The sequence below is a fragment of the Cnephaeus nilssonii genome (assembly GCF_951640355.1).
Source record: "Cnephaeus nilssonii genome assembly, chromosome: 2".
Lineage (NCBI taxonomy): Eukaryota > Metazoa > Chordata > Mammalia > Chiroptera > Vespertilionidae > Cnephaeus > Cnephaeus nilssonii.
The window spans coordinates 12019178-12033357 of record NC_137073.1 but is presented as its reverse complement, the minus strand read 5'-3'; the positions used below and the strand labels follow the sequence as shown (position 1 = coordinate 12033357).

General features: G+C 59.9%; 1 protein-coding gene across 11 annotated transcripts in view; it reads left to right on the top strand.

Annotated features, from left to right (window-relative positions):
• The window catches only part of KATNIP (katanin interacting protein), a 202281-nt gene extending 188680 nt beyond the window's left edge, over window positions 1-13601 (top strand). For 5 of the 11 annotated variants that reach the window (XM_079796321.1, XM_079796323.1, XM_079796319.1 and 2 more), the window contains 9 exons: window positions 1571-1736; window positions 4701-4858; window positions 6299-6363; window positions 6903-7013; window positions 8636-8787; window positions 10378-10479; window positions 10952-11112; window positions 11198-11286; window positions 11875-13600. In XM_079796321.1, coding sequence (XP_079652447.1) covers window positions 1571-1736; window positions 4701-4858; window positions 6299-6363; window positions 6903-7013; window positions 8636-8787; window positions 10378-10479; window positions 10952-11112; window positions 11198-11286; window positions 11875-11930 — 1060 coding nt within the window. In that variant the 3' untranslated portion in view covers window positions 11931-13600. Of the gene's footprint in view, window positions 1-1570; window positions 1737-4700; window positions 4859-6298; window positions 6364-6902; window positions 7014-8635; window positions 8788-10377; window positions 10480-10951; window positions 11113-11197; window positions 11287-11874 lie in introns of those variants that run through there. The other 6 variants (XM_079796325.1, XM_079796324.1, XM_079796320.1 and 3 more) reach the window with 3 other exon arrangements.
• Window positions 13602-14180: the final 579 nt, after the last annotated feature.

Here is a 14180-nt window from a genome sequence, read left to right as displayed (position 1 = left end):
GACAGAGAGGGAATTGCTTTTGGAAGGAAATAGAAGGTTCTCTGGTGTAGTCCTCAGTCAGCTTGACTCCACACCCCCCACTGTTAACTCGCTGAATTTCCTTGGTTTAAGATGCCAGCCATTGTAAGACACACCATCCATCAATTTAATAACCGCCTTTTAGAGAAAAAGCAAAGAACATTCCCTCCTTGGATGAACGCTTTGACTATAAGACTTATTCCAAATCTAAAATTTTTAAATGTAGAAAAGGAAAAAAATAAAAGTTTATTTTATTTTAAAGTATAGGAAATAGCCCTGGCTTGGGTGGCTCAGTTGATTGGAGCATCATCTCATACACCGAAAGGTTGTGGGTTCAGTTCCCCGTCAGGGCACATCCCTAGGTTGCGGGTTTGGTTCTTGGTTGGGGCGCATATGGGAAGGTAGCTGATTGATGTTTCTCTCTCCTTCCCCTTCCTCTGAAAAATCAAGAAGCATGTGCTCAGGTGAGGAAAAATACAATCCAGTACAACCAGGAGACAGGGCAGAGCTTCAAGTCACCAGGAGAGTGAGGAAGGCCCCTGTCCCCAGGCCTCTCGGTGGCAGTGCCAGCCGTGGCCAGAGCCACAGGAGGAGGGCGGGGCCTGGGTGTCCAGGGAAGTCGGGCAGGACAGTCTTGGGGACAAACACGGGCAGAGCTGAGGAGGATGAGGCAGGATGTTGGAGCAGGAGAAGCGGAAACTGGCCCGGACGGAGCAACCTGAGCAAGATGACAAGCTCAGAGCAGCGGCGGGGAGCACGGAGGGCTGGGGCTCCTCCTGCTGGGAAGCTCCCCGCGATGCTCATGCGGCAGGCGGCGGGGTTACAGCTTCCCCAAGACTCCTACCCCCGTGCTTGTCCCACCCCCGAGCTGCCAGGTTCACGCTGGGCTCCCGTGTCCCTCCCAGCACAAGAAAGAAGGGACAGATTCTTTCAAACGCACCAGAGTCCCTACAGCCTTCACAGAGGAAATGGTTGCCTCCGCCCCCACCGCGCTGCACCTTCGCACAGTCTCTCCTGGTCCTGGTCCTCATTTCCCAGCAGTAAGAGCAGGGCCCTGCCGCCCGCAGCCCGCCTCTCCCCTGTGGCTGCGCCCGCCCCGTGGTGGGCACTGAACAGCCGAACAGGTTTACTTAACCTCCCCCTGCTCTGAGGCCGCAGTTCCCTCTTTTCTAATGTAAACAATGAGACGATCAGGAATGTCTCGTGCAGACAGCCGTTCCAGCAGGTGGACTAGATGTTCCCTGGGGAGAAACCTAGAAATGGGACCGCTGGTTTGAGGGTCCTGGAAAATGGCACATCTGCCCCCTTTTAAGAAACTCGGATGATGGCTTCACCGCACCTTAAACGGCACAAACTGTTGTTTTTCTTCCTGTTTTCTTTTGTCTCATTTCACAGTGGAGAAGTGGCCTCTCACTGTTGATTAATTAGGCTCACGTCCCTGAATTCACTCCAGTCAGTCAGGCTCCAGCAGGCAGGGGTGCAGTGGGCGGTGAGAGGGTGTCGACCCCGCGCTGGCCACCACCCCCCTCACCGCTCCCTCTGCTGCGTGCAGGTTAATTGATGGAGCCAACATCACGATGGAGGATGAGCATATGTGGCTGATCCCCTTCTCGCCGGGGCTGGACCACGTGGTCACGATCCGCTTCGACAGAGCAGAGAGCATCGCGGGCCTGCGCTTCTGGAACTACAATAAATCTCCCGAGGACACCTATCGAGGGGTAAGGGGGGCAGGTGGCCGCTCAGCCCACTGTCAAGGAAACGGCGCCTTGATGAATGGCTGGTGTGGCTGCCAGAGAGGAGCATAAATCCTCCAGAACTTTCCCAAAGGCCATGGGGGTTTCAGCCGGGAGAGCAGGCTGTGGTTTCCTCCTGCAAACTGCAAACGCAGCCTGAAGAGCCTGGGCGGACTCGGGAAACTGGCGCCTTGTCTGTTCTGGGGGCTCTGGGGTCCTCGGGCCCAGCCCTCGGGGGTGGTCAGTGGTGCCCTGTCCCCGGGCGCTGTGGGCAGGCCCTGGCTAAGGGCTTCTCAGAAAGAGAAGAGCACTCATCATTCCATTGGGCGCTCGCCCCCGGCGCTGGAGGCAGGTCTGTTACCCTCATCCTTCAGGAAAGTGAGGTTCAGAAAGTCCAATCGCTCATCCAGGGTTCTGAGCACAGCGCACGCCCGTGGCTGCAGGGCGCCTGCCGCAGTGTGGGGAGAGCAGCCGTGCCCCCCACGGGCTGCTGACCTGTGTGAACCAGGAAACACCACGCGTGGACGCCATGGTGATAGCACACCTCAGATAATACAGCGTGCAGCTCGGGTGCCAAATCACGGGCCCTGCGCCTGAATTTCCGCTCTGACCCTGACCCCCCGTGACCTCCGAAAGTGGCCGCTTTCCCTGCCCTCAGTGCCCGCGGCTGTAAAGTGTCGGGGAGGACAATACCTCCTCAGGAGGGTGGTCATCACCCTTGGCCACGCGAAGGTTGACAATGCCAGGACTTGGCCTTGAGGCCTGTGAGCGCGGGTCTGGGCTCCCCACCACGTCCTGCACGCCACAGAGTTCTCTGCAGGCCCCGGGGGTCGGAGGACTGGGGTACCGCAGTGGTGGCAGCCCAGCCCCTGGCGCTGTCTCTGGAGCAGCTGCAAACCCTCCCTGCCCGCCCTGTCTGTGTAGGTGCGCTCTCAGGTTCAGCACGTTTAAAAGTCAGATAAAAAACACATTCTTGTGCTTCAACTCGTGCCTCTGGATCTCTACATTCTGTTGAGTGAATCCGGCTTTGCCATTGACCTTCAAGTCCTGGGAACATTGGGCAGAGAGCCCTGCTTCCCAGTCTGGCCCCCCGACCATGCTCGGGGCCACCGTGGGAGGCGGGAGATGGGCCCTGTCGGAGAGGGTGGATCCTGGAGCAAGTGTGGTGGAAACTGCCCCCCAGCCCTAGCCGGTTTGGCTCAGTGGATAGAGCATCGGCCTGTGGACTGAAGGGTCCTGGGTTCAGTTCTGGTCAAGGGCACATGCCTGGGTTGCAGGCTCGGTCCCCAGTAGTGGGAGTGCAGGAGGCAGGCAATCAATGATTATCTCTCATCATTGATGTTTCTATCTCTCTCTTCCTCTTTGAAATCAATAAAGATATATTTTTTAAAAAAAGGAAAAAAGAAACTGTGCCCCCCCAAACCAATTGGATGGCTGCCCCCAGGGCACCCCGACTCTGGGCCATTGGCGGGGGTTAGAGCCAGGCCTGGGCTCCTGGTGCCGGGGCTTCGATCACTCCAGTCCTTGGGCAGATGCTTAGCCTCTCTGAGCTCCAGTGTCCTTAGCTAAGATGAGGTGATAAAAGACCCCCCCCCCCAACCCTCCCAGGGAACAGCAGTGGCCTGGGCAGTCAGGGACGCTTCCTGGAGGAGATGGTGGCCCCGGAAGAGGACAGGGACGTGCTGGGCCTCTGCTTGGCTCTCTTGCCAGCTTCGCTTTCGGGGGCCTTTTCCATGGGCACACCTGGCAGTGCCAGGCTTTTGCAAGCGCCAAGCCCAGCAGAAGAGAGGCCTCCTCTCTCGAGGCGCCAGCTAACCCAGGGCTGGTGCTGGTTGCTCCCGTTCGCTCAGGCTGAACCAGCCCAGGGCAGGGGTTCGAGTGCTCTGTTTGCAGGCCAGGGCCACAGGTCCCGCCTCGGGCAGGTGGGAATTGGGTTTGAAGAAAACAGAGGGGGATGGGGACAGCTTTTGGGCCCTCATATCCAGCGAAAGCAGTCACCCTGCCCTGCTCAGGTTTATGTGCCTGTGACTGACCGACTGCCTATGGGGCTCCCCTAATGCTGACGGACAAAGGGCTCCAGGAGCACAGGCGTCCGCTCTGGGCGAGGGGCCCGTGGCGTCTCCCGGAGCTCCCGGTAAAGTTCCACCCGTTTGGTCAGCAGCTGGTCCCATATAGCTAGTCATGAAGGTGGAGTGAGGTGCCACGGAGCCTGGATGCCAAGATGTGTGGTTGGAGGGCGGTGCTGGCTTATCATCCCCTCTGCTCACTCAGAGCTGAGCCACCTCACACCCTGCCATTGGGGCTTTGAGATTTACTGCTAGGTCCCAGCCACCTGGCTGGCAAAATCTGGCCTAGAACAGGGGGACCTGTTGGCCCAAATCCAATTGATTCCGCATGCTCTTAGTAAGCACCTGTTGTGTGCCAGGGCCTGGGGCAGAGGGAGAGATGGTCCAGCTGGAGGCTCTGCCACCAAAGCGGACCCACAAACCACCAAGGACACTGCCCTAGAAGGACAGCTAGGGGCCCGTGGTGAGGTGTGTGCCAGGGCTGACGGAAGGAGCAGTGCGGCATGTATTTGTGCCAGGCATGTCCTGTCCTGGATACTTTACATAAGTGAACTCATTATTGAGCCCATTTAACAGATAAGGACATCGAGGCATGGGAAGGATGTCAGAGCACCTGAGTCCATGCCCTTGACCACCATGTCATACCACCTCAGGCCACGGGGACGTGTCCACCAGGGCAGGGCCTCACCTGCCTTGTCTCCTGCCTGCCCAGCACCCAGCACAGCCGGGCACAGAAGGGATGCCACTGGAGAGTGGACGGTCTGGGAGGCAGCTCTTTCTCAGGCGGGGCTCTGAGTCACAAACAGCAGCTCCAGCAGCAGCTGAGCGCACGCGGCTGCCCCCACGCTGGCCCCTGCAGGCATGGCCTTCCTTTGTGTTCTAGGCCAAAATCGCCCACGTCTCCCTGGACGGCCTGTGCGTCTCCCCTCCAGAGGGCTTTCTCATCCGGAAGGGGCCCGGCAACTGCCACTTTGATTTTGCTCAAGAAATCCTCTTTGTGGACTACCTTCAGGCTCGGCTCCTGCCCCAGCCGGCCCAGAGGTGAGGAGCGCGCACACCCTCCCTCCGCCGCGCGCGGGCTCTGCCTGCGCTCTGAAGTGTCCGCCTAAAGCGGTTTGAAATGGTGATCAAATGCATTGCTTTTCAACTTGGCTGTTTCTAAAGCTCAGCCAAGCCTCTCCCGGAAGCCTGTGGGATGTACCCACCTGGTCTGGTGTTTGGGTTTCTCACCGGCTGGAGTGCTGGAGCTTTTAAATGCTGCTGCGTTAGGCTCCCTGCTGGGAAAAGAGCATCCCAGCCGCCTGGCTCCAGAAATGCCGCTGGCTGGTTCAGCGAAGGCCTCTCTCTCTGGCCTCTCATCTCCTGACTTAAAGATTCAGAGAGAACAGCGCCTCACATTTCATGGATTCACTGGGATTTCTTGGCCCCGTTCTCAGCTGCATTCAGTTCACAGCCATTTGTAAATGCCACATTAAGGCCACTCGCTTAAACCCCCTGATGTCCCAGTGCCAGGGGCCAAGTTCTCGAAACAAAATGAGTTTCCCTCCACGGTGGCTGGGACCACCTCTTGGGCCAGTCACTGGGATCAGTCATAATGATAACATTGCCCTTGAAATGGAGGGAAACCAGGCCGGGCGGAGTGCACTGGCTGAGACCAGGAGAGAAGCCCGGTGGGGAGGAGCATGGAGGAGGAGAGGGCTCTCCCTCCAGAGCACCTGCTCTGTGCCACATGCTTCACATTCATTCAGGTAGGGACGATTCTGCCCATTTTACAGATGTGGGAACTGAGGCCCAGCTAGTGAAGCTACTTGCTCAGGATCAAGAAGCCCAAGCCTTCAGGGTGCAGCCCACCTTCCAGCCTCCTCTCCCTGCCCTGCCCCCACTCTCCACTGCAGCTCCTCCTCCTCCCCCCCCCCAGCTGCTTCCTGTGGCAAACACCACCCCCCAGCCCCTTCCCACCTAAGGGCCTTCGTTCTTGTTGCCCCTGTGCTGGGAAGCCATGGCTCTCACTCTTCCCACGGCTTCCTCCTTAGCTCAGTCATCGCCTTCCTGCCCGGGGCCCCGTCTCCACCCCGGGGCCCGTCAGGTGCCTCGCTGGAGGTGGCGTGGTTAAGGGAACTCTGGAGCTGGACAGCCTCGGGTCACACCCCAGTTCTGCCTCCTGCCAGCTGTGTGGCCTTGAGCAGGAAGGAGGTTTCACTGCTCTGAGCTCCACTTTCCTCATTCACCCTGGGATGTGAGTACCACCACTCGGGTAGTTTAAGGCATAGAAGAGTCCACGTCAGTCAAGCCAGTGTCCGAGTTGGCTGTGTCCAAGCCTCCCCAGTAGAACGGGAGCTCCATGCGAGCAGGAGCTTCGCCGTGGGCCCCCCTCCCCCCACCCCCCCCCCGGAATGCTACTACCATCTGTCTTCAGAGTCTGTGACTGGGAATAGCTGACCCGCCATTCGAGCCCTTGTGTTCTGTCTTGTGTTTCCTTAGGCTTGACACAAAAAGCCTGGAGCGGGCGAGCATGGACTACGAGGCCCCGCTGATGCCCTGTGGCTGTATCCTTCTCCCACCCTCCGCACACCCTTGGCCTGCAGCCCTGCCGCAGCCCATCCTCTGTGAAGCTCACGTGCCCTCCTCCTCGGGACAACCACATACTTGAATGGACGGGGAGGGAACAAGTTCTCTGCTCTTGGCACTTTGCAGTCAGGGAAACTGAGGCATGAGACAGTGTGAGGCTGGTCAGTTTGTTCAGCACCATATAATGAATTTGTGACACAAATGTGTCCCCACCCTTTTAGCTCCCTGGAGAGCACTATTCCCTCCTGCTCCTCGTCTCCTGGGCCCGGAGAAAGGTTTTAGTTCACACACACACACACACACACACACACACACACACACACACACACAGTTCAAATGAAAGAGAATCTGATGCCACATACGGTTTGCCAGGATTCAGTTTCAGTGAGAGAAAAATTCATTTTTTGCTCTTGTTCATCTGTACAAACCAAAACATTATATCCCTATGTTATCTTTGTCATTGTTTTCCTTTGATCTCAGGAAATCAAGCCTGTTTTTCCTTAATAGCGTGCCCCAGTCATTTTTCAGTTTCAGCTCCTGACCAGTTGGGGTGACCCCTATTACATTGGTCTCACCGGCCTCGAACTGTACGATGAGCGGGGAGAGAAGATCCCTCTGTCGGAAAACAGTATCCTTTCTGGGCAGGAGGGGCTCTGCCCAACTGCAGGGAGCGCGGAGGGTGGGAGGAGCAGAAGCCTTGTCTGTGGAGGGAAATGGCGCTGTAGGGACCAGACCTGGGAATAAACGTGCCAGTGGGCTCGGCTTACAGTCAGACGCGTGGGGGTGAGCAAAGCAGCGAGCAGCTCCGGCCATGCCTAACCAGGACCCGCAGCAGGAGTTCCACAGCACAGAGTCGCTGGCGGGATTGGGAGGCCCACCAGCTGCAGGCCCCTTGGAGTACCACAGGCCCCTTGGAGTGCTAAAGGCTCTGACAAGGCCTGTAGGGAGGGACCTGTCACACTGTGCTCACCTCAGTGTGTCCTGAATGTATTGACCCTGGAACCCTGTGATCATGGAATGCCACACAAGGATTTACCCAATGAGTTTTTAACTGTTTTAAATAAGTATTTTTAAAAAATTAGTTTTCATATGAAAATCCCAGTCTTTAGCTTTTCTTGAGAAATTGGCAGTGCCAGGCCACAATCATGAACAGTAAAGAGGGCTGGACAGGAATATCTGCTACCCTTCCCTGCCAAGCACGTCTTTCTAGTTGATCTCAGCCCTCAGTCCTTATTGTTATCTACCAGGCCCCCAAACCCAGTGTTAATATTTACTGAGGGCTCCTCTGTGCCAGGGCTTGCCGCATGGTACCTCATTTGCCCTCACAACAATCTTGTGATGTGAGTGTTGTTATTCCCATTTTACAGATGAGGAACTGAGACACAGAGAGGTTGAGTAACTTGCCCAGGGTCACACAGCCAGTGCATGGTGGAGCTGGGAGTCCGATTCCAGAGACCATGCTCTTGATACTGAGCTGCCATGTCTCTCTGATGGAACCTGCCTGACCCCTCTGGGAACCCGACACCCCACAGTTAGGGGCCTGCCAGGGCAGGTCAAACCCCAAAAGCTGCCTTGCATCTCTGGGGTCCCTGGGTTCCAGTGGCATCCTTTTCTGCCTTCCCTGGTGTCACCATCCTCTTCACCTGGGGATAAATGATTCTTGCTGGTTTTGATCATTAGGTTCCATGGTTTTACTGGGAGAGCTCACATCCGGGGTCCTTTGAGATCCTCGCATCAGTTCTGGGACTTGGAGGAGGTTATACCCATTTTATGGATGAGGAACCAGCCCAGAGACGTCCGTGACTTGCCCAAGACCTTGGGTCAGAAGGACAGAGCCAGAGCTGGAATCAGGTTCTCTGGCCCCAAGTTAATGCCCGTCAGGGAGCGGCTGCCGCTGAGCCAGGCCCCCTCCAGCCCTCCCAGCCGTGCACGGTCCTCACAGCCCAAGGCAGGGCCCAGCCGTGACCCATCGCCTTGCAAGAGAAACCCTTCGCACAGCCTGCCCTCCACTCTCCAGAGCGGCAGCCACGTATCTTGTTCCTTCCTCTAGCAGTTGGTGAAACTGGGGCTCCCATCCTCACTCAGCCCCCCTCCCCTCAGCCTCACACTCGCATTTCCCCAGAAGCTGTCCAATTGGCTGTCACCTCTCAGGCTGCTCTGCCTGCCAGGCCGGTCCCCGAGCCCACAGTGTGATGGAGGCTGGCGGGTGGCGCGGGTCCAAGCACATTTCTTCACGTTATGGCAGCTTAGAGGCCTCCTCAGACATCGCTGCCTTCCCCGACAGCGTGAACTCCCTGGAGGGCGTGTGTGGGGACGTGCGGACCCCTGACAAGCTCATCGACCAAGTGAACGACACCAGTGATGGCCGGCACATGTGGCTGGCCCCCATCCTGCCTGGCCTGGTGGGTTCCGGAGGCTCTCGGCCCCGGGTGGATGGAGACTTCCTGTCCCCGGGCTCGGGGACACATCTTCCTTCCAGGCCAAGTTCATCTGCAGCAAGTCAGGATACAGGGAACCATGCAGGAGTCGGCTCTTCTGGGCCAGCGGTTCTTTCTCTTTGCTGTGGGGAGGGGCAGGAGGGGCATTTAAGGGACACGGGGGAGATGAAGGACCACATGGGACTCTGAAGCTGGAGGCCCCAGTGCAACTCCCTGCGGGCATCATTCTCCGCTCCTCTTCTGCCTCTGCTTCTCTCTGGCCTCCTCCTCCCAGCTCCTTCCTCTCCACACTCACTCTTTCTGCTCCTTCCTTATGTCACCAGGCACTTGACCCCAATCATGCCCTCTCTCTGGCACCAAGGCTGCCTGGTCATCTCCTCCAGCCAACTGACTCAGTTTCCCCAACCACAGACCCTGCAGTTGGTCCTCCTGACCTTTTTGCTCCAATGCCTGACGGAGAGCCTGGGGTGGGCTTCGCCCACAGGGCCTGGATGGTGGTGGGAGGGCGGGAGGAGACAGCCAGGAGCTGGGACAGTTGGTTTAGCATCCGCCAGCCTCAGCCGCAGGGCCTAATGCCCGGCAGTCATGTGTGGCAGTGTCTGCGTGACCGTGTGACTACTGACACGTCCCCCTTTCCACTCCATGGGGTTGGGCAGGAGGGTAAGGGGGTACATTTTTCTCTCAGTTCTTGGAGGGAGGTTTTCCAAAGGTCCTTCCCCCAAATTGCCCCCCTCCCCACCATCAAGGGTCCATCAGCTTTCCTTGAGTGGAGGCCAGCGCCCTAGCCCCAGCCCCCCATTACTAAGGCGAGAGCAGAGATGCATCAGCCTTAGACCCGGCCACAAGGTCGTGGCCCCAGGCAGCCCAGCCTGCTGCCAGCTTGAGTGTGGCCAGTGCACGCGCCCTCGTCTTTCACTCCCACTCTGAGGATGGCCACAGGTGAGCACAGGGCCGCACTGGGCAAAGCAGCCAGGGCCCGGGGCCCGGGGCCCGCTGGGTGCGTGTTGCTTCATTCTCTCTTCCAAGGAGCCCCTGGTACTTGAGAGTCTGTTGGGAAGGGAGAAGGGGAGGCGATCAGGTGCCACTTTACCAGCTGATTCTGCCGCTGATCTGAGCCACCCCCTCCCCGCTCCCCACAGAGGTTCAAAGATGCTGGTCCTGAAAATCACCCAGCGGCGCCTCAGGGCCTGTCCGCTGTGCTTTCCGTTTACAATCAGGAAAGGACAAACAGTGCTCCTCACTCAGGTCGAGGCCTGTGCCTTGGCCTCGTTGCCCCAGACTGTGTTTCTGGCCTGACCTGCAGGCAAGGGAAGGGTGCCCACTTCTCTGCGGGGTTTAAATGGGGGCCACGCCAGCCCAGGAAAGCAGGCCTCCACGAGCCAGCTCAGCGTTTTGTTGCAAACGCAGCCACACGTGACCTGACTGTCGATGGGCTTCGAGGAGATGAAAGGCCGTGGGAACCCCTGCGCCGTGGCCCAGCAGCCCAGGCGCCCCCACCCAGCCCAGAGCCTCTGTTTGCAAACAAGCCTGTTAATTAGCTCTTCTCCCCAACAGGTGAACCGGGTGTATGTGATTTTCGATCTGCCTACCACCGTGTCGATGATCAAACTGTGGAATTATGCGAAAACACCCCATCGAGGGGTGAAGGAGTTTGGCGTGAGTGCTTATTAGCGGGTTTTTTGAGAGAATTGTGCTCGTTGGTAATTAGCCACCGGCAGTTACCGTGCGATGCGGTTCAGTTGGCTCCTCTCTGTGGCAGCCTTAGACACAATGCCAGGTCCTCCGTGCAGGGAGGCTTCCCAGCCAACCGTGAACGGAAACCTCCTCCCAGGGGCTGGAATCCTCACCCTGAAAACAGAAAGTGGCTTTTCTCTCCGCTCCTCTTCTCCCCTCCAGTCGGACTGACCGAGGGAGCTCTTTGTGCCGGGGCCTGGGCTGGGGAAAGTGGGCCTGGGGCTGCCCAGCGCTGCCTCATGCTAAGGCGCCTCAGCTCCTCGGCAGCGGCGGCCGGCGGCCTGGGCCTTCCGCAGGCCCACAGCAGGCAGGCTCTGCAGCGACGCACTGTGCCCAGTCACGTGGGGAGGGGCCCCGCCGGCCGTGCCGCCAGCCCCTCCTCTGTTCTGTTCAGCTCCTGGTGGACGACTTGCTCGTGTACAACGGGATCCTGGCCATGGTGGGCCACCTGGTGGGGGGCATCCTGCCCACGTGCGAGCCCACGTTGCCCTACCACACCATCCTCTTCACCCAGGACATGGACATCTACCACCAGGAGAAACACACCACCATCAGGTGGGCGAGCCGCCCGCAGCCCCGGCAGCCCTGCCGAGAACAGGGCAGACGGCGGGGCCTGACGTCTCCCATCTCCCCTCCGCAGCGGCCACGTGGAGGACCAGGACGTCCAGATGATGAACGAGAACCAGATCGTTACCAACGCCAAGAGGAAGCAGAGCGTCGTCGACCCAGGTCTGCTCGGTTCTCTGCCTGAGCCCCACAGGAGTCTGGGCTGAATAGGGACGAGTTGCCAGCATCACATCCCTCTGGTGCCTGCCCGCCCTCAGACCCCCTCCCCACCCAGGAGCCTGGCTGGGGCTGGAGGGGCTGAGGAGGCAGGGCCGGAGCCCCATGCGCCTTCTTCCTGCGGGCCCCTCGTGGCTGGCACTGCTTCCCGGACCCAGGCCTCGTGTGCAGAGGGCAAGGCCGCGAAGGGCAGAAGCGCATTATCGAAGGGGGCGCCCTGGGCCATGGCGAGCCATGGAGGATATACAGGGCGAGGGCTTCTCAGAGGAGGTGGTGTTTGAGCCGCACCCTGAAAGATGCAGGGCTGGCCAGGAAGAGAAAGCAGCAGGGCGGCGGCTGGAGGGGTGGCCAGCCTGTCCAGGTTGGGGGTCAGTGTGCAGGAGTGCCGGCTCTAGGCGCTGGGAGCTGCAGGAGGGTCCACATCTCCACGGGCCTTGGGTGGAAACGCAGGCAGTCCAGATTTCAGCCTGAGCACGTGGGGCAGCCCTCGGGGGGAGCTGGGTACCCTGACCCCCCTGTGCTCTCCCTCCACAGCCTTACGCCCCAAAACCTGCCTGAGCGAGGAGACAGCAAGACGGCGGCGATGCTGACCGGAAGGAGGGGGCACTGGTCCTCAGCCTGCGTGGGCTCCCTCACTGGCCCCGCTCAGCACCATGCCCCCTCGGGCCTCAGTGCAGCCCTGACCCCAGCGCTGGAGGGGAGCTGCTGGGGAGAAGGGACTCGAGGGTGGAGGGCCTGGGGAAGACGGGTGACAGGTCGAGGAGGCAGGGCTGCTGCAGGGGCAGGGCCTTCCGCTCTCCCGTAAGATCCAGCACAGCGGGCAGCATCCACTCAGCCCCGTCCCGGTTCCCTGAGCCAGGTCTGGCTTGGCCGGGACAGGGAGGTGGGCTGGGGAGGCCTCCATCCAGCCTGGAGCCAGGCTGAGCCAGTCCAGGGCCCAGGCCTCAGACACCAGCGCTCCAGGGGTGAGCCCAGGGGCTCCACCAGCATCCCCTCCCCAGGCACATCCCTGCCTCCTTTGGGGGCTGGCGGAGCTGCCTGGGAGGGTGGACTCTTCCCTGGACCCTCATGTCCGGCCAGGACTGCTGCCACCCTCACTCGTCCCACCGGCGCCCGCGGGAAAGGACAGATCCCTCAGAGGAACCGCTTCTGCAGGCTCTGTCCCCTCGCCGAGCTGAGAGGGGCTGGCCAAGGGCACGTGTTCCGCTGAGGAAAGGAAGGGAGTGGACCCACCGTGCAGGGCCGGGCCCATCTGGCATGCCGGGCACTCGTCCTGCCTAGATAGGACCGCAGGCAGGCAGCTGCAGACCCAGGGGCCAGCGGGGCCCCTCCAGACGCCTCTGGCTGAAAGGCAGGGAGCGGAGGACCAGGCCGGCCCCACCCTCAGCCCCAGAGGCTCACCTTCCCCGTGAGCTCTGAGGAGGCCTCCCCGCTCCCTGCCCGGCTAGAGTCCGCAGGCTTCTCTCGCTGGTTCTTCGGTCCCTGGCCCCCCTCAGAGCCAGGAGTGGGGTCCTCGTTGCCCAGGCCCCCACGCCCCTCCCCCTTCCAGCGGCTTCCCAGCAAGTTGGAGACGTGCCTTGCGCCCCGCTGAGCGGAGCCCGGACCGCATCTATTTCCATCTATGTAACGAGCTCGGATCAGGGACCTAATTGCTTTCCCAGTGGTGGGTAATTTCTCGTTCCCAATATTAATCCGTTGTTTTCCTGGCGCCCAGCCCGGCCGCATTACTGTACTGCGAGGCGTTCCTATGCAACCGAGAGCCTGCAGACACTTCGCGAGCTGCGCGGCCTCCCCGGGCAGCTGTGCAAATGCGCTTTTCATTCGCAGCGCGGGGTCCATGTGAAGATAAGGACTTGTTTCTCCCCAAGAAAATCCATCATTTCTGTAGCTTCCAAGCCCCCACCTCTCTGCTCACCTCCCAGACGTGGGGCGCCTCTGGGACCGGGCTCCCAGGAGAGCTGACGCCGCCGGGGCTGATCAGTCCAACTCGCGGTGCCCGAGACAGTGCCAGGCCTTCCCAGGGAGCCGCTGTCCGTCCGCGCCCGAGGCACGGGCACGGGTCAGATTCCGGGAACATTGCCCAGGCCCCGCACACTCGCCCCTGGGTCTCAGCTGATGTTTATAGTAATTGTGTGCACCATGCAATTTCGGAGGAAAGAAAGGCTGACAGGCGTTAGCTCTAAGATAAATTTCTATTTTTTTCTCTTGCAAAATCAATAAGAGATGTTATTAAGAACACGTTGCCACGCTGGGTTTGGGGTCAGAGGTAATCCATGCTGCCTCCCGGAACTGAGCCAGAGTCCACTGAAGGCTGGCCCAGGGGCACGGGCATGTTCCCTCTCTGGGCTCCGTTTCCCCACCTGCGAGTGGGGGTCCTGGTCCAGGCGCTGGGTGAGAAGCCCATGCGTCTAGCGGTATCCCGTGCCTGGTCCAGGTGCTATGTGAGAAGCCCATGCGTATGTGGTGCTAGGAGCCCACACGCCTAGCGGTATCCCGTGCCTGGCTCTCACCCATCTGCCTCATGGAGCAGCACCCGGGTGGGCACTCCAGGGCCCTCCTCTTGTTGACGAGGAACCTGACACGCAGAGGCACAGCTCTGAGACGGCCAGTCCCGGCCCAAACCCCGGGACAACCAGGGGAGAGCGAGGCGCGGCGAAGCCCCGGCCTCTGGCGCGGAGTCGCCTTCGGCACGGATGCTGGAGCCCACACCAGAGCGGATTCCCGGCCTCCCACTTCGGGCCCCATGCCCCTGCCTGTGGCAGCGCCTGGCATTGGGTAGAGCAGCGCCTGAGTGGAAAGGAGGCTCAGGTGAGGGGTGGGCGGCGGCACTGCGGCGTGGG